The 26,110-nt window shown below is 28.8% G+C and overlaps 2 protein-coding genes across 4 annotated transcripts; one reads left to right on the forward strand and one right to left on the reverse strand.

Moving 5' to 3' along the window:
• Window positions 1–2,781: 2,781 nt before the first annotated feature.
• LOC114126925 (proton channel OtopLc-like) lies at window positions 2,782–18,264 on the forward strand. Of its 3 annotated transcripts, XM_050199744.1 has the most exons (9): window positions 2,782–3,194; window positions 3,517–3,968; window positions 10,152–10,332; window positions 10,471–10,838; window positions 11,462–11,616; window positions 14,201–14,450; window positions 14,735–14,891; window positions 15,251–15,905; window positions 17,943–18,264. In XM_050199744.1, exons 2-9 carry the CDS (start codon window positions 3,668–3,670, stop codon window positions 18,150–18,152), a joined length of 2,277 nt encoding a protein of 758 aa, XP_050055701.1. In that variant the 5' UTR covers window positions 2,782–3,194; window positions 3,517–3,667; the 3' UTR covers window positions 18,153–18,264. The 3 variants fall into 3 exon arrangements, with proteins under 3 accessions (XP_050055701.1, XP_027846765.2, XP_050055702.1); XM_027990964.2 differs by having other exon boundaries at window positions 2,782–3,941; XM_050199745.1 differs by lacking the exon at window positions 3,517–3,968 and having other exon boundaries at window positions 2,786–3,194.
• Window positions 18,265–18,990: 726 nt separating this feature from the next.
• LOC114126953 (zinc finger MYM-type protein 3) lies at window positions 18,991–25,066 on the reverse strand. Its single transcript, XM_027991013.2, has 19 exons — window positions 24,432–25,066; window positions 24,098–24,360; window positions 23,912–24,022; window positions 23,648–23,846; window positions 23,362–23,564; window positions 23,177–23,288; window positions 22,890–23,047; window positions 22,572–22,693; window positions 22,357–22,502; window positions 21,987–22,057; window positions 21,801–21,912; window positions 21,561–21,739; window positions 20,860–20,989; window positions 20,564–20,797; window positions 19,904–20,494; window positions 19,724–19,845; window positions 19,506–19,653; window positions 19,332–19,434; window positions 18,991–19,253 (listed from the first exon to the last, which is right to left on the reverse strand). The coding sequence occupies exons 1-19, from the start codon at window positions 24,895–24,897 to the stop codon at window positions 19,079–19,081; spliced, it is 3,645 nt and encodes a 1,214-aa protein (XP_027846814.2). The 5' UTR covers window positions 24,898–25,066; the 3' UTR covers window positions 18,991–19,078.
• Between the last annotated feature and the right edge of the window lie 1,044 nt (window positions 25,067–26,110).

Consider the following 26,110-nt stretch of genomic DNA (forward strand, 5'->3'; position numbering starts at 1 on the left):
ACTAATGTTGTCAAAAACGGGTTTATCATAAATAATTACCGTTTTTCCTAAATATTTTACTTTTAACCCCCTAAATACCAACTAGATTTAATTTGCTACTAGATATCACCCTAAAATTTGATAATCAAAATATTTTTACTACCACCAAAGATAATGACGGACACAAAAAACACATACATATCAGTCATCACTCTTCAATACAATATCATTGTAAACTCAATACCGACAGTCAACTCTCCGTTCAGAATCTAAAGCCATGAGATAAAATTATACCTATTTTATATTGTAAAATTAAACAACGCTGCAAAGTTATGAAAAATATTATTTTTCATTGAAATTTGTAATAGCTGTTATTCATAATATATAATTAAAAAATATTTAAAACCATTTTTAGACTTGCATGCAATTGTCAAAAATGCTCCGTAGACCGTGGTATTAATATTTTGAGGACAACATACATTAATACATTATGATTATGAGCTATAAGCTATAAGCTATAAGCTTACTGAAGTACCAAACAATAGCCCTTATTTTCATTTGACATATGGTATAAATGGAATAATAACTATTGAGAATTTCGTTGCATCAAATTATCAACTACGAAGTTATAACTTATTATTCACAATTCACAAGTTATTTACATTTTACATATATAATTATAACTAAATTGTCTAAATTATGTGTCATGAGTACAGCTTAAGATTGATGAATATGTCAAGTTTTTGAATGATTCGGTATTTTAGTATTCAGTTGCATGCAAGTTCTATAATTTATCGGATAGAGTTCTGGAAGTCGAGCAATAGATATTTTTTTACTTCTTTATGATTATGAAAAAATAATTTAACCAAGCAAGTATAGGTATCTGGTAAACAGTAAAAAGTCACAAGTCACAAGAAAATATGTACAGGATTTTTTTCTTATTTTTGATTGCTACAGAAAAAGTATAATGTATTTATACTTCCCAACATATTAATATTTATCTGCTAATGACACACAAAACTTCTAGTCTATAATAATAAGCCATAATAAAATTAAATATGTTGTTTTCACTTTGTTACTTTATGTGTCACGCGAAAAAATTTGCATACGATTTAAAAAATCTAAAATTCGAGAAATCAATATTTTTAATTTATTTTTACACGCAATTCGCCCTCAATCCTCTATTAATTTTGTACTGCAGTAAACATAATATATATATTTATGTATAATAAATAATGTATCATATTTAGCCCATCCCCCTTAGAAATTTGTTTAGGAACGTCACTGCGTATAAATGTATAGAAATAATATATAGGTGTACTATAAATAATAATATAAACTCTCACATTTTGATAGTCGTTTAGATAGATATAACTATATAAGTGTTTCATTATTATTTATTGCCACTGGATTTATATCACTTATTCTATCGAAAGTCAAAACAACAAAATATAATATATCTATATGTTTGGATTGTCTTCCTTTCTGATTTTTGATTATTTACAATTAATAATTTAGTACTTATCTATATCTATGTAATAGTAGGCCATAGTTTCGAATGTATTCCTTTCGAAAACGATTAATTTAAATTGTATAGCATATATTTAAAAATATATATTATGTATGTATATTAACTATATTAAGACCTAATCAATAAAAATAGACACCTGTCTTTGCCCCGGTACGGGTATGCATTGAAAGCGCCAGAAAGCCGTAAATCGTAATGTAATATTATCATGAATGGTACCTTTGAACTATATATATATATATAACACTGTAGAATAATATACAGTAGGATTATTTTAGCTAGGTACAAACATTCAATTCAATTCTATATTATATTGACGTTGATAGGCTCGTGTAATTCTTATAATTGACAAATGAATAGCTATAAACTTTTGACTTTTAAATGACCATCTACACTTCTATAATTTTAATTTATAAGTATTACAGAACACATATTATATACTGAAAGAATAGTTTGTTATTAATTCTAAGTATTTAATGTATTTGGATTAAAAACCAATTAAAACAATATTGAAGTTATCCATAGGATTAAAGATGAGTAAAGTGGAAAATACTATTACACGGAATTAGCGGTCAAAATGAAAAATTAAAATAAACGCGCTTTACATACATTTTTCAAAAAAAAAAAAAAAAATGATCGAGTTAATACTTTTTGAAACAATACGAATGTCCACTGTAAAAGTAATCACTCTGTAGTCATTGTACACCCGGTGTAATGCCATCATAAAACAAGTTTAAAATAAAAAAGTAGTTTTCACTTTTACCCTTTGACGTGTACTTTTCCAGTATAAACTTGGCTGAGTCCCATCTCTATACTAGTACGATGGGTAATAAAATATAAAACAAAATAAATTAAGGTATATACAGTGTAAACGACCGTCGACAGATCTCTTCCCGAAGGCTTTCATAACAAAAACAGATTATCATCGTCTACATATATAATACGATATTACACTTGTGTGATACACCATACACGTAAGTATGTAGGCCACAGTCTAACTAATATGTAAACGTGGTTAATTATAATATCATATGTGGCGAGCGGTTCCGTAAAGTCACCGCGACAGGTTCGTATTATTTATATCAAGTATAATATATGCGTTGGAAAGCCGTCGGCGACGGCGACGTAGGTACGTACAGCAAGTCAATAAAAACAAACATAAAACACATTATCAGCGTAAAAAACGATGCCGAAAATAAACCATAATAACGAAGGCTAGGCGTTCAATTAAAAGACGGATCCCGAACCGATGACCGGTTTATTCGGAGCAGGGAAGAGGGACATCGTAGTCTTGATCCGTGTGTCCGGTCGCGTGCGACGATCGCCACAGTAAATGACGCGGCACCGTCCGGAAGACACACGAATAAGACCTACGTCGCGAAAGACATCGCAAATAGTATCATAATAGTAATAATAATATTGTCTCAATAATATTATATCAATATAGGTGTTAATATATAGTGACGGTCGGCCGCGGTCCATTAGTTATTTAAATATATTACAATATTAAAATATATAATTTCTGGCGGGTCGTCAACTGTAAGTGCAGCTCCGGGCGAGACGCGCGTGTATATCTGCAGAACAGGGGCTGATCGTTTCGATATTGATGTACGGCGGCAGTGGCGGAACACCACTCGGGGACTATAATCTATATAATAATAATCGTTATTATTATTAATCGTACACAGTAAGTAGTATTTTATGTTTTAATACTATACAATTATCGTGCACGCGACACAGTATAATATTCTACGCGCAACGACTATCGTCCGGTCTGAATTCTAAAAAAATATAATATAATATATAAGATACGTAAAAATTTAATATTTTCGATAATAATTGCATCGACCGCCGTCTCGCCGTTATGGATAGTACCTACGTATCGTCTCTACAATAATTTACCTACCTACTATACGTATATTATGCGTGCTGCAGTGTACCTATATAATTTAATGTGTATTAATAATATTATTATTACATTATATTATTATTATACTTTCGCGTCATAGAATAGTCTTACCTCCCCCCCCCTCAAAACGCCAACGGGCCGTGCCAGCGCGAATGTGCACCGTCGTCCGTCCTATTGCAACATCATAGTTGTAGCCGGTCCGCGATGCCGCACGTGTACCGTCCCGAGAACAGTGAAAACGCACAGCCGCAATGACTACGGTACGCGACTACGCGCCGTCGACTTCGGGCGCCGGGACGACACCGCCGCAGCCTCCGACGGCGGCGGCTGCGGCTGTCGCATCCGAGGAGATCGTCGTCGTCAACGAACGGCCGGCGGCATCCGCGGTCGACGTCGGCGGCGACCGCAAGAGCAGGAGCGCCGGCTCGCGGGACGCCGTGGGACGCGAGAATTGGAGATTGGCGCAGCACGGCGTCAATAGTCCTGCTTCCGACGGTTGTCGAGCCACCGCTGCTGCCGCTAAAGGTGGGTCAGCCGATAGCGATTGGACGAGTGAGTAGTTATAACGTGCGCGCATATACACACGAGTTCGTCGCAGAGGCGCGCGACAATTTTTTATCTCTGAGAGTAGGATTCGTAATTATAATAAAATAATGTTATAAATCCCTGCTGTACCTACTACACCAGACAACGAATGCGTGGTTGTACTTACTATACTTATTACTTTACTTATAATAAGAGTACAAATAAATGATCATACAATGATGGCCAAGTATAACATCATCAAATAGCTGATTAAAAAATACGATTGAAAATAATAGATTCTGGAACTATTTGATATAGGTAGATCGTAGTTTTTAATTTTTTATGACACGCCCGCTAAATGTTCGGATGCAGCTAAAATTTCAAAAATCAGCATCTTTCTGTGTTCGGTGCTCCCGATCTATTTGACTTCGAATAATCCATCAATCCTCTTTGATGGTTTTATAGCTATATTTCTCTTTACACGCAAATCTTTAATTCCAAAAACTCTTGCTTTGACCGTATACCTCTTACTATTATAGAAGTTAAAAATATTCGTATCAACACTTATATGCCGTGACATTCTATGTCTGCATTTTACTCTATCACTCTGACACTCTCTGTGGGTACTCGGTTTGACCCTCATTGATATGACACTGTGATTAACGAGTTCGGAGTTAGTTGCGACTTTGCGAGTACTCATAACCAGGGGCGTCATTTCAGTTTTTTTTTGAGGTGTGCCATTTTGAAATTTCACCAGGCCATATAAAAATAGAGCGGATCTACGAATAAATGGTACATTATTTCAGCAGGCCAATTGAGAATATTTTAAATGTAAGGGGTACAACCGCACACCCTGACCCCCCCCCCCCCCCCAAATGACGCCCCTGCTCATAACTCGTAAGTATACGCGTCGTAACCTAACCTATATCCGTTTTCCGACTCTGTAACGAACGTTGACGATCGCATTTGTTTCTGATAATATGCAACTTACCTACCTTCAATTATAACAATATTATTCAGATATCTAGCCTCGTGAGCCCGTTATGTAAAATAAATACGTTAACCGTTTGGATACCGCTGTATGCGTGTCTATTGTAATGTAAATTGTAATCATATCTTTTTATATACATATGATCAGGGTTGGGATTTTACAGCACTTAAAATTGCATAAATATGCGCTAAAAATATGCAATAAAAACAACAAAATATGCAAAAAAAAAAAAGGAAATCTTACAGTAAAAATCGACAAAAAAACCCATCAAAATCAGCAGATAACAAAAATTAGATCCAAATACCTAATACGAAATTATCGTACCTAATAGTATATTATACCTATATATTATCGTTGTAATTTTACGGTAGTACATCAGCGTAATCGGCCTGTTTACTTAATCTATACATTTACAATTTACTTGATAAGTAATTCGATTAATAAAAATCTAATTTCATAAAATGGTCCCGATTTTAATTCAAAATCAGGTAAAAATGTAAAAAAAGTATAAAAAGACCACTAATAATTAAAAAATCACAAAATATGCAAAAGAAGTAAAATACAATTTTTAATTTGAGTTCTCTATATCATGAAACACATTTTTAGCTTACTGTATTATTGTACTATGCAGAAAACTAGCTGTGGTCTCTAATCTTTCGTAAAACTGTTGTTTTATTTTCATTCTATTCCTCCGTATCATAATACATTGTATGAACATTTAAACTTTTAATTTTAATTTTTTATCACTACGAGTAAATTATTATATTATACTTATAAATATAATAATTTACTCGTATAATTATTATGCATAATACAGACTAGACAACTAAATTGCATTTTTTTCATTATGGATTAACAGGTTTTGACATTTTCTTTTTAATAATAATTTAGCATGAATGCATGATAATATGCAATTCTTACATCATTTTAATGTTAATCTATTCATATGTTTGATCTAAAACAAAGTACTTTGATAAAAATGTTGCTGAATACTTAAATGTTACACATTTTAATATTTTATAAGAATAGTAACATGACGTAGGTACCTGCACTTGCCGTTTATTTTATCCAAAAAGTATATTTGTATAGGTAATAGGTATCCTAGGTAAGGTAAAAAAACCTTTGATTCAATATTCGATACTAAAAGTTTACAAAAATACGCCGCAAGCTCTGTCCATTAATCACTAGATCTATTTATATCTTTTTTTTATTTATAGATATTTTAAAAGTTATAGGTACCTATTTTACTGAGTCTATTATTATTTTTACTATTTTACTAACACGATCAATGTTTACTCACTGCATAGGTATAATTTTTAGAACTTCAAATAATACTACTTAGGATAATTGATTATCAACTTCTATCAATTCGTTTGTTATTTCAATTTTACTTTCTAGTTGTTTTATTGTTTAATATATACCTACTTAAACTAAGTAAAACATTTTAAATTTACTATAATACGACATGATTAATCTACATACTGTAATTTAATACGTTTCTAATAAAGCTGGGTTTCCCAAGTAATAATCAAACTTTTATTAATATTTTTATTTATATTTAAAAATACTAATGGCATTGTACATTAAAATTAGGCAAATCGACGGCTATCTATACTGTTAAGAAATCTAAGTGGTAAATAATAGTTTTAATATAATGTATTTAAATAAAAACGTATTCAAATTTTTGAAATTTATTAAAAATTATTTTGAATTGTTAATATTAATATATTTGTAGTGGCTAGACAACTTAGTCTAAATTGTTAAAATATAATAAAAAAACTATGTAGAATGTAATATCGTAATAAAATAATTTATACTTATTTTATTTTGTTGTATAAGAAAAATAACAATACAACTTATGTGTAGACTCATACTTATTACTCATTAGACATTACGTTATCAATACAAATTACTAACACAAACCCCGCTATAATAAACAATCATCATAACTATATAATACTCTTTCAGACTTCCATAAATATAATGTGAGAAAGTAGATATTTAGGAACCGGAACGAGGAGTGAACATATTATAGTCGCTTCGGCACGATGACTATTGTATTTCCTGAAAGAGTGTGTAGTTAAAGTAAACTATGAAGTATACGTCCAAGTTGATAAATATGATCTAATACAAATAGAGTATATATTGATCAAACTTTTACTTTTTTGTAGAATGTAAATGTATACCAGTGCTAAAATGTTATAGATAACTACCCATAAAAGACAACAAAACATAATAATTTCAATAAAGGGTTTAAAAAAAATGATATTTGATGTTGATATAAATTTGGTGATACAATTATAAATTAACTAGCTGTCATGCACTTGCTCCACCCCCGTTGATAGTTGTTTGGAAATCGTGGGGCTGTTTCTTTGTCTTATAGTTATTTTGATCATAAAATGCTATAAAGTGTACATATTTTATACACACGCAAAATAAAAATTTAAGATGTTTATAAATTCTCATAAATATACTTATAAATAATAAAAACAATTTTTTTTCGTATTAATACCATTATTCTTACACCCAGGAAATATATTATATAATAATATTATAAATTCGTAAATGAATAAGAATAATAATGATTATTAAACAACAACATTGGGCATGAAATTCTGTTTCCGCATCATACAGCCAATTAGCGCTTTACTGACTTATAGGTACTATACTATTTTTCTATTAGTTAATATTATTATTGGATGTCTATCTTAACTACTCGAGTCTCAAGATTAAGTATGTCAGTCATAGTTAGAAGTTTAGAACGCAGTGATCTATACTTCAAACCCCGTAGGATCGTTCAAAGCACCGAGCCATTGTCACATCTCATATATGTCAACAATAATAATTGATTCATCGTCGATTCTATATAAACATTCTGAGGCGGGTCGTAGCCCGTGGGTGATTGTATAACTATACGCTTTAAACAATTATTTTAATATATTATGATATATAATACATAAACGATATACATCGACATTCAAATTTTACAGAAGAGACAAAAAAATTATTTTGTGTAACTTATTATGTTCCCTTTCCGAAATTAGTGAAATAAAGATACATATACTGTTATTATAGGAACACGTAGATATGTTTCGTTTTCACACCAAATAGTGTATTTAGATACAAATAACATATTTCTGTAAAAATCTTAAAATGTCGAAATATTGGTCACGTTACCTAACAAAAGTGGTACTAAGCCCTCCAGTAAACTGTCAGGTATAACAGTAAAAAAACTGGTGACGATACCTTGAACGGTGTGGATTTGTATATATGCGTGACAAAAAATCGGGACTTGCTTTTATAGTATAGATACATAGTAAAATTATATTATGTATAGACTGTTTACCAATTAATAAAAGCGTTAACGTATAAAACAATATGTGCTTCAAACTTAGCTGTATTCCGTTAAAAAAACAATTAAACCGTTGACCGTCAAAATAATTATTCAAGTACCTTAATAGTTGTAGGTTATACCTACTTTGTACATTTTATTGACATATATACCATATATGATACGACAAAACATAATATTTTTATTTACACAAAATTTTATACGACTCGTACGACTATGGTCTAGTTAATGTTAAAGTATGGTGTGTCATGTGCAGACCAAGATTACTTCGTAGGTACGACTTACATTTCATCGCATAGTCTACATATTACAATTATTACATTCACAAACTACGCGGATCGAGAAGCATAACTAGGTAGATTTAATTTATTTATGCCTAAATTAATGTCATCGCCTAGTTCTTATTATACATATATGCATTTGTGTACAAATACATATAGCACGCTGCATGGTGTAAACACAATATTATAATAATATAATGTAGTAGGTACCTATTTAGGTATGGCCCGCAACGACAGGAAACTCTGCAAAGCCGCACAGGCCATACTTAATATGTATATATATATATTATATTTATGTATATAATTATGCATGTACGTTGGTTCTGAAAGGGAAAATTCAACATTGAACTGCCACCGCTGTATTGTTGTTAATATTTTTATTTTTTCTTACAGAGTATTTTATATCTACACCTAATAATCGGCATAAACCGACATAAATAATTATTTAGCGTTTAAACCTCGTCGCCTTTTATAAACGCGTACCTATTGTATTGTATTTAAATCCACGTTAAAACTTCTAGTGATTATGTTTAACTTAAAGACAGAAAAATACATACAAGATAATTCACCGATCATGTTCACCTGCATTATTTAAATTAATAATACATTTTTTCAAACTATTAAGATTTTTTGAGTGTATTTTGGAAATACCTATAAACTACTGTTTTTTAAATGAGATCTGCATTTTTTACTATAAATTATTTAGTGATTATTGTTTTGATGCACCTAATTTAAAATTTGAACAAATATTTTTCAATTTCTTATTAAAACGATAAAATTAAGGGGAAAAAAATAAAAAATCCTTAAAAATGGTTACACAAAAATGTAAAATAAATGTTATATTGAATTTAGTAGGTATTTATTATAATTCAACAATTATTATAAATACTAAAATCAAAGATAAATATATAGGTAGTATCCTGTATTGAAGTCAGTGTGAAGTAGAAACGTATGTCTCTATTATAAATTATTAAAAGAAAAACAATATACCTATTACTTGGGGCCCCCTGAGTAAATGGACCCTAATGCAACTGTACCCTCTGATTCCTTTTAGTTTCGCCACTGATGTCCAATGTGCAAGAATGTTATCCAGTATCGTATTATAATTTATACTTATAATTACATATGTTAAAATAGTACACTTACCGCATGCCTGTATCTCTTGAATAACATTTCATAATGATATAAAGTATAAATTACACACTAAACAAGCACGGAATTAATTTAATATTTCTTCATATTCACAATTTTACAATTCGTACAAAACATTTTAAAAATCGCTTTAAATAAATTGAAACACTAGAAAAAATGAAATTTAAATATCCAATGACGTTTCTAAAATAGTATTGTAAACAACTCAGCAATGTCGTGATGAAATCTTTCATGGAAGAAATAGTTTGCAAACTACAATAACAATTTTCACATTAATTTCAAAACTGTACGATAAACATATCGTATCTACACGTGAATTATATTTTTGCTTGAGTTATTCTTTTTATAGATTTAATGATTTATTTTAAGTTATTTTATCTAATAGAATAAAATAATAATTTTTTTTTAAATTTCTAAAATGATTTAATTTTCAGTGCATAGTATATGCGAATTAACGGAACAAGATAGTCTCGATGATCATTTTTCACATATAAATCGTAAACTAGTCCAAAGATCTTCTAAAATGGGTCGATCTAATGGACTCAAAAGTAGTCGGACTCTAATGAACATATTGACGAGTAGAGGGACGGATATGCTACAACATACGGAACCTTTGTAAGTACTTTTATGCTAAGCAATTAAATTTTTTGTTCACAAATAATATGAATACAATATGGTCATTGAACAGTGAACACATCTGCCGGCTATTATATTATATATTATTAATTATTATATTTCTGATTTTTATTTCAGCCATCACTTTTGGGTGACTCTCAGCTCCCTTTACGGAATGATTTTGGTTATCCTCATGTTCGCCATCTGTTTAATAGAAGTAATGGACAATCCTGTTAAACTATTATCAATCCAGGGGATTTACCTTATGTACCTATACTTGGGAAGCATAGCCGTTATTATATGTATTTATGTGTGGGTGCTAATCGATTCGTGCGTTAGCTTAACTTCAGACGAAACTGAAATCGTCACGTCCGACTCATCATCGCCAGGTGTCTTTACATTGAACCGGTTCAACTCGTTGAAACAATTCAGTTCATTAAAACGTGCGCATATTTCACGTTCAAAGACTTCGGACACCAGCTTCTATTTGAGAGTAGGAGCTTTAGGTAAGTTTAAAATGAGAAGTTACTGGCCACTTTATAGGTAAATCAATTGGCAATTTATACTATTCCATTTTTGTGTCATAAAACCCATATTTTATATTATACAAGCTCTATTGCGCATAGATTTAAACGAAATTTATTTTTTATATATTATTTCTAATATATTTTTAGGTTAGATCGGGGTAAAAACCATTAACGACATTTATCTACACCATTTAGGTAATTTATCTATTTATACTTGAAAAATCTCAAAAATATACTTACTTTTGAAAAGTATTAGTAAATAATTTAAACTCGTATACTATGATATAGAAACCGATTAGATATTGAAAATTATTTAAAATACCTCTACAAATTATAATGTTCAAATAATTTTATTTAAGAAAATTTAATTATACACATTTGAATATTTCACTTATATATTTTACAATAAGGCTGATCAATGTTATTTAAATAATAAAAAATACATTTTTTGTATCAGTACTTAAATATATTTTTGAAAAGCATTTTGTTAGTGAATGTAGTTATGTTGCACGTTCCTAAAATATAAAAATACTAAAATATTATTTTTAATTTTTTTTTTTTAATTAATATTATAATAATTAATTTTCTGTTAACTGTTTCAGTGTTTGGTTTGGGAACGCTTGTATTCAATGGTTTAGAAATGGCTATGTATTCCATGATGGATATTAGCTGTTTAAACGATGTCATATTCGTGCATCCAATACTACACGGACTGTTTACATTTTTACAAATGCATTTTCTTTTCATAAATTCTCAGGTAAAATTTTATTATTTATCCAAGTAATTAATTTTATTGCTTTTTATTAATAACTGCCTGGCTATAACACAATTCCACAAATTTGTGGAATCGCGTTGATTTTAATAGCCACTGGTATACATACACTACTCCGAAAATTCTATATATATATATATATACACGATTCCGCAGAATTTTAAATGCAACGTTGCCATACTATTAATAATTACTCTTGTTATTATAAATTGTAATTCTTGAAAAATTAAAATTAAAATTTTTCTTGGTTGGTTAGTAAAACGTGCAAGTACTTTCATCTAGCGGCTACTTAATCAATTGCTTAACATAACATTTAACGGCTTGGTTTTATGATGCTATATATTCAATAATATTGTATATTATAGTTATATTAAACAGGTGGGTAATAAGTAGTTATAAAATTCACAAAAAATGATCAGCTATATTAATTATACAATTTAAAACATTTGTTATTATAAAACATTTAAAAATACAATAAAAACAGTTTTATTTGTTATATCGAGATTTTCGTTATACACTGTGTATAGCGATTTTGACGAGCGGTGAAAACGCACGTGTATCGCCCTATAGTACCGCGCGTCATTTAAACGCGCGTTACCGAGTGCCACCGTTGTATGCTTACCGCACGCCAAAATCACTCTAGTGTGGCCCTTACAATAATATATATTTTGCTTTCGGAATGGCAACGTTGCTTTTAAAATTATATGGAATCGTGTATACATTATATATGGAACTTGCGGAATCGTTCTTCGCCGAACTGCCTATACTGCAGTTATATTCAAAATTATTTTGTAGTTTACCTATGTGATGATTATTAATTAAATAATTATAAGCGATGAAGACACTTGGACATTGTCTCAGTCGTATGCATAGATATTATATTATTATACTTATGTATTATTAAAATAGTATATTGTCCCACAATTTTTTCTTGGTCTGATCTTTTCGGCCGAACCAAAAACACAATTACACTATAACAATAGTTGAAAATTTGAAATAGTTCCTTATATAATATCATAAATCATAATATAGACTAAACCATAAATCATAAACGGTTAAATAGATAAGGGAGAATAATTGTAAACCAGTTTAGACTTTTTATATATGTAACCATGTAGGTATACTCTGGTACTCATATAATATTACATTTCTTTTTTTTAAATTACTTATACCTACTAGTTATATTAGATATTAAAATATTATTATTTATACTTAGCTATAAAATTCAAAACAAAAATATGAATTTTAGTTATAATTGAGAACAGCTATTACTTGGTTGCATTATTTTTTTATCAAATGGCTTGTCTGTGATTTTTCGTAAAAGTTTACATTGACCTTCCACGTCCGTGGATATTAAAGTGCAGTTTAAAATATAGATAAAAATAATGTATAATATTTTACCATTACATAATAGTTAATAGTAAAATAACAATTTAATAGTATACACTTTAGTAGTTAGTAAGGATGTACCTAGGATACTAATAAATCGATAATATTGTTTAAAAGTATTGACCTGTAATAAAAAAAGCTTTGGAAAATTCTCATATTTGTTATACAGCATCTGTCACGATTAGCATCAGCACACGATCCCATATGAACACTAGCTAAATACAAATCTTGTAAGTTGTAGCACGTTGTATGTTATATAATACAATATAATAACACGTAAAAATTAATAACAAGAAATTATATGGTGATACATAAAAATATAAAATTTGTTACATAAGTTAATTTAGCTGTCTAATTGAATAGTATAAAAAAGATAGGCATAGAAATATAAAGTTTTGTGGATTATATATATAATAATGAATAGATACTCGAATAGATAAATCCGCAGCGTGAAAGCCAATGATTAAGATAAAACTTCACTTTTGTCCCACAAATAAATGAAAAGAAAGAAATACAATGAAAAACTTATATTATAGTACCTACATTAGTACCTATTATGTTTAGTATAACAGTACCTACCTAATAAAATAGATTTAAATTAAATTGTTAAATTGTTCTTTAATATATTATTGAAGATTTCAGAACGTGACATTATAATATATTAATTTGGTAAATAGCAAGTACAATTTATAAATCCGTTGATGTTCATAATATTTATATTAAGATAAATATATTCTAAGCATGATCCATGACGATGACGCCGTACGTTGTACCTATGTCGTGTACCGGAATCACGCACCACTTGCTAAAAAGATTAAAGAATCATCATACACGGTTTATGAAAAATAAATTCTCTTTAAAATCTGATTTATCGTGAGAGATTTTTTTAAAAACATTCATCTTTACAACACAAAGATTTTAAAATATTCATCATCATTACTGTATTAACTATTTTTTCTACATTCTACACGATTTCCATTATGGGTTAGGTTGTAAATAAATTATATAATGCGTAATAATACGTTGAAATTGCTTTGATGTTTGTGATTGTAAAACAAATTTTTAACAATCTATAGCATTATGGCATGATAGAAAAATTGAAAAAAAAATACTGAACAATAAAAAACTAACTATGTTTGAAAAATAATTAATTCTTATAAATTCACCTGCTTGCCTTTAGGTGTTAGTCGAAAGGTTTGGTTTGGCCGCCAGATTCGGATTCATGCATTTAGCTGCAACAAACATTGCTTTATGGGTGCGGTTGGTAATCTGGGAAAGTGGTATTGAATGGATTTACTTCATCCATCTAGCACAGACGTCGAACATAGGCATGTCGGCATCAACATATGAATCTAGTATTCCTACGCCCCTACAACTGCGTGGATTTCCCAGTTTTATCACCTCGAGACACACCCGAGACTTAAAACCAGGTACCAATAATTTTATGTACTAACCATTTATTATAATTTTATAACTTATAAGATTTATTATACACAGCCAAATATACAAATAATTATAAGTAATAAATATTAACAATGAATGACGATAATAATTTATAGTCATAATGATCAACATTAATCTGTAAAAAAAAACACGAACAAATATAAGCTAATTTCAACCAATTAGTTTTTAAATAGGTATAAAAAAACTATAGGTATTTAAGTACCTAACAAAAATATATTTTTTAATAGATATTGCTATTTGATATTTGCAGATTATAACGGAACGTTTAGAAATTCCATTTATCAACCTGTGTCCGAGAATCACGTGACACAAGTAGTAACACTTCATCATTGTTTAAACACTAATTCACTTGGTCAACTTTTAACGTCTTCTATGCCATATCTCTATCCGTTCATTGTGCAATTTAGGTAAGTCGTTTGTCGTATATAATGCTTACAGAAAATACTCAAGTTTTTGAAAATATCCTTTTATATAAATTTATTTTTTACTTTTTTGAATGACAAATACATATTTTTAATTTTATACTTCGATATTTAATATTATTCAGAGTATTTTGATTTATAAAAAATATACAACTTTGGACTAAACTTTAATGATATAAATATATAATATAATATATATAATGATAAAAAATAGAAAAAAAATATTTACACAAACATTGATATAGTTTTTAAAACAGTATGAGTACCTTACTACCTTATGTCCTTACGTTAAATGGATCACTCGGTATGGGAAAAAATAAAAAAATAAATATGTTGTATCACAGTTTAATTGCTGCTGGAGTGACGTATGTGATGGGCCAGAACGTGGGCACTTGTCAGGTGAAACCATTGAAACGAAACACACAAAAACCACCACCGTCGTCGTCGTTGGCACCCAAAGATCCGCAAAAAGACTCGGCCGCCCAGCTGGGACGGCTGTACGTGTCCCAGGGCGTGAGCTTTTCGGGCGCCAACAAAGGCTTGTTCCTCGGTCTACTGACGTTGGTCATGGTGATCGTGGTGGTCATCATATTTCTGGTGGTCAAGGACGACGCGGACTTTGCGACCGACACTCTGTTTTGGATGACGTCCACTACGCTGGCCACCATACTGTCCACCGGCACGCTATTGGGCTGCGTGGGCCTCTATCAGGTCCGCAAGCTGTGCCACAACGGCAACCAGCTGACGGCGTTGGACACGATGCTGGCCACCGTATCGAGCGCAGGCGTAGTTCTGTACGCGCTGTTCAGCGTCATGGTGGGTGCTGTCGGCGTAGCCACGTCGCAGCCTGACACCCCAGAACAGAAAATAGACGCTATGCTGACCGCCGTCAACGTTCTGCAGCTGGTCCACGTGGCTGTCCAGAGCTCACTGACCGCCGAGGCTTACAGGAGGAGTTCGTGGTCGAGACATCAAATGTTCACCAAACCCGGTCGTCAGGTACGATCACCCATAATACTTTATTATATAAAACCCATATTAATCAGCCAATTTATCAGAGGCACAATTTGTGCTGGTGCCGCTGGTGGGGAGGGTGGCAGTGTGAAACGTAAACTTTGGCACTACTATTCTGTGTCTTATTGGCCTGCCCTGAAATTTACAAACGTGCCGATGGCTTATGCATAAAATTAAAAATATACATATCATGAATAATCATACGTATAGGTGATTCGTATAAGTGGAAATTAATGTGTATATTTAAAATGTATAGTTATAGCTAAGCTATTTGTAACTTCCAACTTTCTAATTTAACTTCATACCGAATGGCCAAACTGCCATATATGTGCGTATACTTACATACATTAAATAAAAGTATTTACTTCTCAAATTTGCGTCACTAACCAATGTAATGCTTCCTATAATGATCGTATCGAATAATATTGGGCTAATATCCATAATATTCATTATATAGTTATCAATCGATGCCTACAAACCATATGTCTTTGCGTATACACCTACACTGTGACATAACTTATCATAATAATTATTATTTTCGTCGATTTAATTAACAAAAATCAAAATGAATTCACTTTATAATACTTTTAAGTTATACCTTATTGATACTCTAAAATATAACAAAAAATCATTCATTTATTCAATTTTTATCATAATTGTAAATTGTAATCTTTAATTGTTTCGTGATGTATAGTTAGAAACAAATTTAAAAATATATAAATAAATGTTAAGAACACACCAATATCTTCCATTGACTTATATAAGGTAAATACTACACGTAAACACACATTAACATATGTTATATCAACACAATGTAATGTCTTATAAAGTTATAAGAAGGTATATGACTCTAATTAATCTAACATTTTTGTGGGTGAATTTTTTATATTTTGGACTGCTACCATTTATAAAATATATTATTATCATATAATTGGACATTTGGAGGACAAGGCTACATCAGTACAACCAATTTGCGTTCGTTTGTCTAAAAGACAACTCATATGCGCACAAATTTACGAATAATAGTTACCTATCTCTTTTTTAAATAGTTACTAGGTTAGTTTTAGTTAATGTATTACAGTAAAAAATACTAAATAGTAAATACAGTTGATAATATACACTTACCTTTTATAGAGTGTATACTACATAACCGTCTTAACCTGTATGTATTTCTGTACTTTCAAGTTTTATTATTTAACAGTATTAATCAATATAATATAATTTTCATTGCATCTTAATCGTCTAAACTACTTCAATATAGTGTTAGACAGTCTATTTTTTAGGCCCAGATGTAAGTCATAAGAACTGTATGGATGAAATTATTTATTTTCAGTAGGTATTTTTTCAACTATTGCCGGTATGTTTTAACTAATTGTTATAATTTTAAGTAGGTACTCCTCTTAAGACAAATTCAAAAAATATCAAAAACAATATTACACAATTTCAAATTAAGAAATGACTTATTAATTTATTATCATTAAAATTGAAATATTATTTTTCGTATACGAAAACTTTTTTTGTAAACAATTGTTCTGATACCTAGCGAGTATGAACAGTAGAGGTATACTCATCAATTTTTTTATTGCATATTTCACAATATTTATGCCATTTTAATTTATATTACCACTTTGTAGGTTTAATACATCATAATTGTACCTTTATTTTTTTAACACTATATAGGTAATTAAAAAAAACCTGTACCTACTAGCTATTTTCTATTACTGATTCGGGATTCCCCACAAATGATTAATACTAAACAATAATCATTTTTGTTTATAACAAAATATTACAAAAACAATATTGTATATGTATTATATTATCAAAAGATTATTGAAAGGCAATTTAAATCTTTAATTTTTTGATAGTTAAATCTTATTCACTGTGGCCGCAGCGCGGGCGAATGGACATTTTAACTTTCCCTGACCATTGCAATAAACATATTATCCCATTCATCGAGTTGTACAATAACTACCACACAGTCATCAAGATTATTAATGTAATTTTATTTTTTTTTACACGCAGGTAATCACATACTTGTTGTGTAGCAACATAGCTTTGTGGATGTTTGACTCGTTTATCACGCAGAGTTGGCTTAATCAAGAAAGACAATTGCGTTTCATGGGTTTACTATCCTGGGGACTACTGTCCAGGATATCGCTGCCACTAGTAGTTTTCTACAGATTCCATTCAGGAGTACTTTTGTTACAGATCTGGCAAAAATCATACAGATGAACACTTGGCCAGATGAAATTTTATACTTGTATTTTTTTTACGATGTGCAATATTAGATATTATTTTATTATAATTATTTATTTTCGTTGGAAATAAACCAACACTATTTTTATGATTTGTTAAAAACTCGATTTTTTTTTCTTTTTATTGAAACCATATTTATGAATTAATTTTTACGAACTATTTATAAAAGTAAATAATTTAATAGTAAGTCACTAGTTACAATAGTACAGCATTAGTTATACCCTAATTTAAAAAACATTTGTGTAATTTTTTAACCATTTTAACTAGTAGAAATGGCCATAACATAAAAAAAACTCAGAGCAGAGATCTTAACAACCAACATACTGTCTATTTATCATCTGATCCAATAATAATATGTTTAATTAATTAATTAGGAACTTATAGTTTTAAATTTATAAGTTTGAGTATCAACATATTTTATAACATATACCAAACTTTTAAATACAGATTTTTTCTAAAATCAATAATTATTTATAGCATATATTATAAAAAAATAAAAATGCAACATATATTTTTCTTCAATCTCACTGTATATTTAAATAAGACAAACTAGTTTAAAATTGTATTAAATGCATTAAAAATGAGTTTTGAAAAGTAATATATAAATTAGAAAGGTAGATACTACTTTAGTTGGATAATTTAAAAGTTTTGATGCAATTAACATTATTATGTTTGTTGCATAAGAAGAAAAATAAAATATAACTTTACTTATAAAATTCCAGTTACATTACTAAGGTAACACTTTAAAATAAAATTTTTCTTTGTTATAACTAAATTATCAATATTTAACAATATTATAAATTATCTATACAAATAGACTCAAAAAAGTTTAATATGACATTCAAAAAAGTCTTACAAAACATAAAACATTTCATCAACAATAATTTATAAACTTAACTCAACTACGAAGATAACAAAGCTACGTTGATTTCTTTTACCATTTTAACTCGATTGAGCATTTTTTCAAGCGATTCTTTATTTAATGCACAAGTTGAATACCACACAGGGCTATCGGGTACACAAGATCTTTCAGGAGTCAGATAAAACAAATCATTTCTTGTTTTAACACTTTCTGGGCTATATATAAAAGAAAAATTATGTAAATAACTATTTGAAAAAAACACTCAAATTCAAAAGGTTTATTGAAATAATTACCATTTAGATAAGTAGAATTCATAAAGCTTTACAGGACATCTTAATGGATTTTCTTCATTTTCATGCTGCTCATACACCTTTTTCTTTCGTGAATTTGGTGAATCTATAAAATAATAAAAATAATATAAACATTTTTATTTAAGTCATAAATATTAGGCATTATTTTCTACTTACCAATGGATGCTTGTGGAGGATAAAAACGCAATAATACATTTCTGTAGGTCCCTGGAGCTTTAACCCCTGATGTTGATGGCTGATTAGGATTTCTTTTCCAATGCTTCATAATATGTGAAAATGATAGTTGCATATGTTCCTCCACACTCTAAATCAAACAAAATATTTTAAACAACAATGAAAACCATTCAATACTCAGTATACAATTCTAAACTTACAGTCAAATTAAAATGTTTAGTATTGAAAAATATCAGTGTGCATAATAACACATAAGGAGAATGAGCCCCAAGCTGTTTACTTTCCCAAAGATACTCTTCTTCAACACGTGTAACGATATACTCTATAATTAATTAATCATTTTAAAACATAAGCAATATTCAATAAAATAATTGTATTACTTGTATCACTATAGAGTTCAGTGAATCTTTTAGCTATTTCATTTAAAGTATCAGTAAATTTTTCAAACGACATATCAGTAAATATATTATCAATTCGTCCATTTTCGAATAAATATTGTTGAACACCTAAACACAAATAATAAATTGTGTCTGGTGCATATTCACTTCCATTTGGCTTGCGTACCTCTTTCACAAACAAGCATAAACAATAATTTAGTTCATAAGCTGTTAATTGCAAGAGGTCCAACTTAAATATATTTGTTTTTTTTGCGCCACACACATAACTCGATAATGTTTTCTCAAATTCTATACTTTTTGTACATGCCCACTGTCGCCAGGCGTTAACTCCTAATGTATACTTGAGACACATATTTGCATCGGGTTTGACTATAGACAACGGAATGGTATAAAGAGGATTTTGTACTACTTGTTGTATTAATCCTGATTGGACGCATTGTGCCTGAGGATATTCATTTTTACGAGAGCGTTTAGAATTTGAGTTACGCTGAGACTGTGATCGAGGAGCACGTTTTCTTGGAGGGCGACACAGCATATCTTGAGGGGAAGATATCATATTTTCTTGAGTTATATCTTTAAAAAAATATAAATATTTTACATAAAAATAATGTTTTTTAAGTAGCTTTTAGTTTTAAAACTTACTCTCCATTGGATCAGGTGTTTGAGGCATAATTGTAGAAGATACTAAGTTTGCTTCAACATCATCAATAATTGGATTTGTTTGATCATTTGAAGTCATGGTAGATATCTCATCAGTCCCTTCAAGACTTTCAGTATCTGCTCCTGCCATATTCAAGGCCATTGCAAGAACATCATCTCCAAAAGAATTGGTGTTACGAGCACTTGATGAAACCACTTTAGTATCATCGTTGTATTCTAAATAAAAATATTGTTTACATTAAAAAAATTGAATTTTTAAGTAAAAATAATTGTATTACCATTATTTGATGTATCGTTTTCACTATCAGATGATGAAACATTTTCTTGCTTTAGATCATTAGCTACCATTCCGGCCATAAGCAACAGTTCTGCTTCAAATGGATCAGCTGGTGTTTCTTCTCTAATTTTCTTAAAATTTAACAATAAAACTAATTAATTTAAACCAAAAATTAAATTGGGTTTTGGAAAAAGGATTATAACCATATTGGTATATCTAGGTTTTTATTTTTAAATAATAAAAACCAAATAATTACTTAAGTTAGTAATAAAAAAAACCTCAGCACCAATTTTGTCTTGTTAGCTTTTAATGTTCAAGATAATTGACTTATAACTTATAGTTATGTACATAACCAGTAATTCTAAGTTTCTTAAAATATTTTAATTATCAAGCGAGTTATAAGCTTTTATTTTTTATTACCTAAATTATTTTGAAAACTACAGAAAACTGTCTGTTTTTTTGGCACCAAAATTTCAAACTATATTCTATTTTTTACTAGAAACTGTTCTCAAAATTTAAGATTAAAACATTTTTCCTGCTATAAAATGTCTTCATATCCAGACGAAAACACATTATTGAAAAACTAGTAAATTCATCAAAACTCAAAATCTAAAACCTAGGTTTTACCAGATCAGTTATAAATCAATTTCTAAACACAGATTTTTAAACTTAATTTGAAAAAGATAAATTATTTTAAATTACCTTTATATCCTTAAAAATTGCTTTAGTAGTATTTTTAGTCGTAGGTATAAAAATTGGAATTGGTAAAGGTATTGGGAATGGCACTGGTACTGGGTATGGCATTACATACATATGCATAGGCATTGGAATGTAAACTGGCACTGGAACTGGTATTATAACTCCTTTACTACCCGTTTGGTCTAAAAAAATCATAAATGTATAATTAACTATTTGATATAATTTCCCCACATTAAATTTTACCTGTTTGTACTTCTTTGTCAATTTTAGATACCTCATTTTTGTAACTTATTTTTCTACTAGTTTTATGTTTAGCTTTAGAAGTTTTTTGCTGAGAATTATGTATTCCATCGCTCTAAAATACCACAATATGTATACATATTTATATTTATTTTTTAAGTAGTGTGAATAAAATTAATAGTTTTTTACATCGGAAACATTATTATCCTCTTTCCGTGCAGACTGCCGAGTAGATATTCGTGAGGCTGAAGATTTTTTTCCTATTTATAAAATACAATATTAAAAATAAACAATAACCTACAATTATTTCAATTATATATATTATATATATATATAAATAAGTGCAACAGAAAAAGCTGACAAATGTAAATGACTATTACGTAAAAATTTTTGTTCTAGATATATTACATATTTTTTGAAAAATTATAAAATTAAAAATCTGAATTAAATTTTTTTTTTTTAATTGTAAGTTCTTCTGTTATTGTATATATATATATTTAAATATAACTTGTTAACTATTATAATTTATGTATATGCTTTTATACGCAATAATATTTACCGTTTTTAGATTTAGATTTAGATTTTTGCTTTTTGCCAGATTGAAATAAATTTAAACAGTTTTGGCTGCAAAAATTGTAGGTGGTTCCAATATGACTTGTTTTATAGCGTGCTTGAGAATTTAAACCACACTTATCACAAATAATTCTAGAAAACCATTAACACAAAAATATGAATGAATGATACAATAATAATAGTTTATTCACTTGATAATACTTTTTTGATTTTGATGCCGGTGATTCTTGTTGTTGATGTATACAGTTTAATGAACATATATATGTTGGACTATTGGAAGAAACGTTTTTGGTAGAAATCATATCAATGTTAAACTTTTTAACCTAGAAGAACATATTTATGCAAATGTTTTATTTTGTATAATATATATATTTTTAAATTTCTATAATTAATTAAAATTAAATAAAAAAAAAACAAAAATTAATTGAGAAAATTTAGTAACCAGTTATATAAATGAATCATTTGTTATATATTGAGCAAAATATTTATAGTAGCAAAGAAAACATTTGATAAACTTACTTTGCATAGTGAACAAGAAACAGTTCTCTTTTTTGATACAATAAATTTATTTAAACATTCATTTGAACAAAACTTAAATAAACTATTTGTATTACTTAAAATTTGAAACTCATTAGTGTGTGAAGAATTTAATTTACAGAAGCATACATTGCATATATCTGAAACAAATATTTCTATTATATTATGTAAAATATGTTAGGTAATGTATAAATAATATAAGAATTAATATAATTTGAAATATAGTATAAGAGTATACATAGTTTGTACATGTTGTTATGTGAAATTACCAAAGACTTGTGATTTTTCATTTGTGCTAAAATCCATAGAAGAACTATCTAATTCAGTATGTTTTCTTCGTGATTCATAGTCTTTAGTTTGACAAAATGATGAACAGAAATCCTATAAAATATTATAGAATACTATAATAATAATACATTTCTCAATTTGTTATAATATTAATTTTAATTATTACTTCAAAATCACAATCAATTGAATCTTTTTGACAAAAACTGCATACATTTAACCGATTTTCATAACTTCCAGAGCAAGCTGTCCCACAAAACTGTAATAGTTTACCAGATATATAACGACAATATTTTCCTAAATCAACATCTGATGCAATTGGTTTTTGACAGTTTATACAATTTGAATCAAAAACTGTATTTTGATAGTAACCTAAATAATATAACATAATTTAAAGAATAAAATTTAATTTCAAATGAGCAAATTTCAATAAGTTATAAAAAAACTCTATTTACCTAAACAATCTACAGAACAAAAATGTTTAGTTTGCCAATAGTAACTCTTATCTTCATTTCCTAAAATCACTGATAGACAATGTTGGCATTTTTTTTCAAAATTGCTCCGACTATTTTTTTTACGATAGTTTTCAACACAGTCTTCTTGACACAGGTACATAGACTTATAATCGTTGACAGTAAATTTACACAAACGAAACTGTAAATATAATCATTTTAACCTACTACGTACAATAAATATTATTATATGTAAATATGTAATACCCTGTTACATTGACAGCACACTTTTTTTAAAGGAGAGGATAACTCTTCAACTGCATCTATAATTTTTTCTTCAATACTATCAATAGGTTTGATTATCTCTTTAGCTATTTCCTATAATTCAAAGTATTTTTTATTTTGTTTAATAATAACTATTCATCAATTTAATGTAGTTTAATGTATATTTACTCTGATTTGGTTTTCTGCTTTTTTTGCAGCTTGGCGTTGTGGTCTAGAACTTGTTTTCATAAGTGTTTCACTTAAATCATTTTGTGCATGTTGTTCTTGAGATATTTCAGTATTTAATATCATATTATTTTGATTCAGGCGTTCTTCACTCATAGAACTTTTTTCATTTATAACACTATCTTCCTTGGTAATTATTTCTTCACCATTACATTTATTTGAATCATTATTTTTGATAGATTTTAAAATATCAACTGTTGATGGGTCTAAAAAAATAATTTAAGTAGTTAATAATTTAAATAATTAATTTAGTAATTATTAATAAATTGTTGCTTACCTGAAATATCTTTAACAACTATTTGATCAACTTGGTCAGTATTAATTTCAATTTGACTAATTGATTCCATGATTTTGTTTTCAACGTTAGGAACAGATATAGCAAGTTTGTCATTATTCAAGCATTCAGTTACATCTGTATTAATTTGATCGAGTTTGCTTTGATTATCAACACTCAATAGCTTTTCATTGGCATGTATTTCTTCAACATTTTTTTCTAAATCTATATTATTACTTTCATGTTCTGTGTTTGTTATCAAACTATTAATTTCTTCATTACTACCAATAGGTTCATTGATGTCTTGAGCGATAATTGCACAATTGTTAGTAGTTACATTTTCCACGTGTTCCTTGTCAGTTTTATCGGTATGAATGAGTTCAAGCGACTCTACAAATGGGATCATTAATTCGTTGTTTTCTGAGGTCGTCGCTGATGAAGCGGCTTCGGCATTTAATTCATCGGCCATGGTACCTTTACCTACAGGTATTGATTTTGTACACCGTAATAGATCAATTAATTAGGAAAGCTCCATTTATTGGTAGTAAGACAATATGCCAATATATAACTACTATAAATCGTTTTACGTTATAAACTTGTAATAGAATAGAGAATTTGATTCAATTTTATTAAATATTAAAAACGCAAATCTCTTATCTTCGTGTCTTTATGAAGATAGCTTATAAGACCGTGGCTCCATCATAATTCCATAGATAATAATTTATGTATCGTATATTATCTATGGTAGTTACCTCATATACCATTGATAAGCAATAGGTTAATACCATTTAAATTAAGTTGCATTTATAAGAATTATTAGAGGATATTGCAGGTTTCATCAAAAATTCAAAATTAAATTTTATGATTAATTTAACTTCTAAATTGTTCAACAATAATCTGTTTTGATCACATCTCTGCTCAGTTTTCATTAAACTAAAAATATGTTCTGACATCGCATTCGAATTTTTTATTAATAATATCTAGTTAATACTTTTTTTTTCAAAATTAGAGGCATTACTCGCATTAGTTTCTTTTGAATATTCAATTCATATATCAGATGTGAGATGAGGTAGTTTTAAAATAATTATTGTGCATACCTACTTCACCAAAAATAAAATCAATTTTTTTATTTCAGCTATTTATAGACAACTGTGTCTTATTTAATAATAAATAAATTTGCAATTTTTGGTTTTTTAATGAAAAATAAAATATGTCGAAGAGCATATTTTTGCACTTTTACATATTTTTAGAGTAGCAGTAAATTAACAGTGTTATTAATTTTATATTAATAATAAGTAAGTATCGATGATTCAAATTTCAAACTAATTATTTTAGTTTAATTAATTAATCTAGGTCCTAGATGATAAACTTATAAAGTAATATTATTATAAAAAATGAAAATGGTTGGCTCTAATTGTTCGTAATTGGGAATCCACTGCCACCGATATCCAGCTACTACAAAATTATTAAACAGAAAAATGTTTAAAATACACGAAGATATAATAGATAAGTTAAAATAGCATTACAAGAATTAGGTGAAAAGGATCCCAGCTCCAAAACGACGGAAGTTTGATGAATACTGGTGAACAATTAAAAAAGTTATGCTCCAAAGTGTCCATTATCGATACATCGGTTGAAGAATTATTCCATTGTGTACGAAAATGTAATAAATATAACTAGGT

The sequence above is a fragment of the Aphis gossypii genome, chromosome 2 (genome assembly GCF_020184175.1).
Source record: "Aphis gossypii isolate Hap1 chromosome 2, ASM2018417v2, whole genome shotgun sequence".
NCBI lineage: Eukaryota > Metazoa > Arthropoda > Insecta > Hemiptera > Aphididae > Aphis > Aphis gossypii.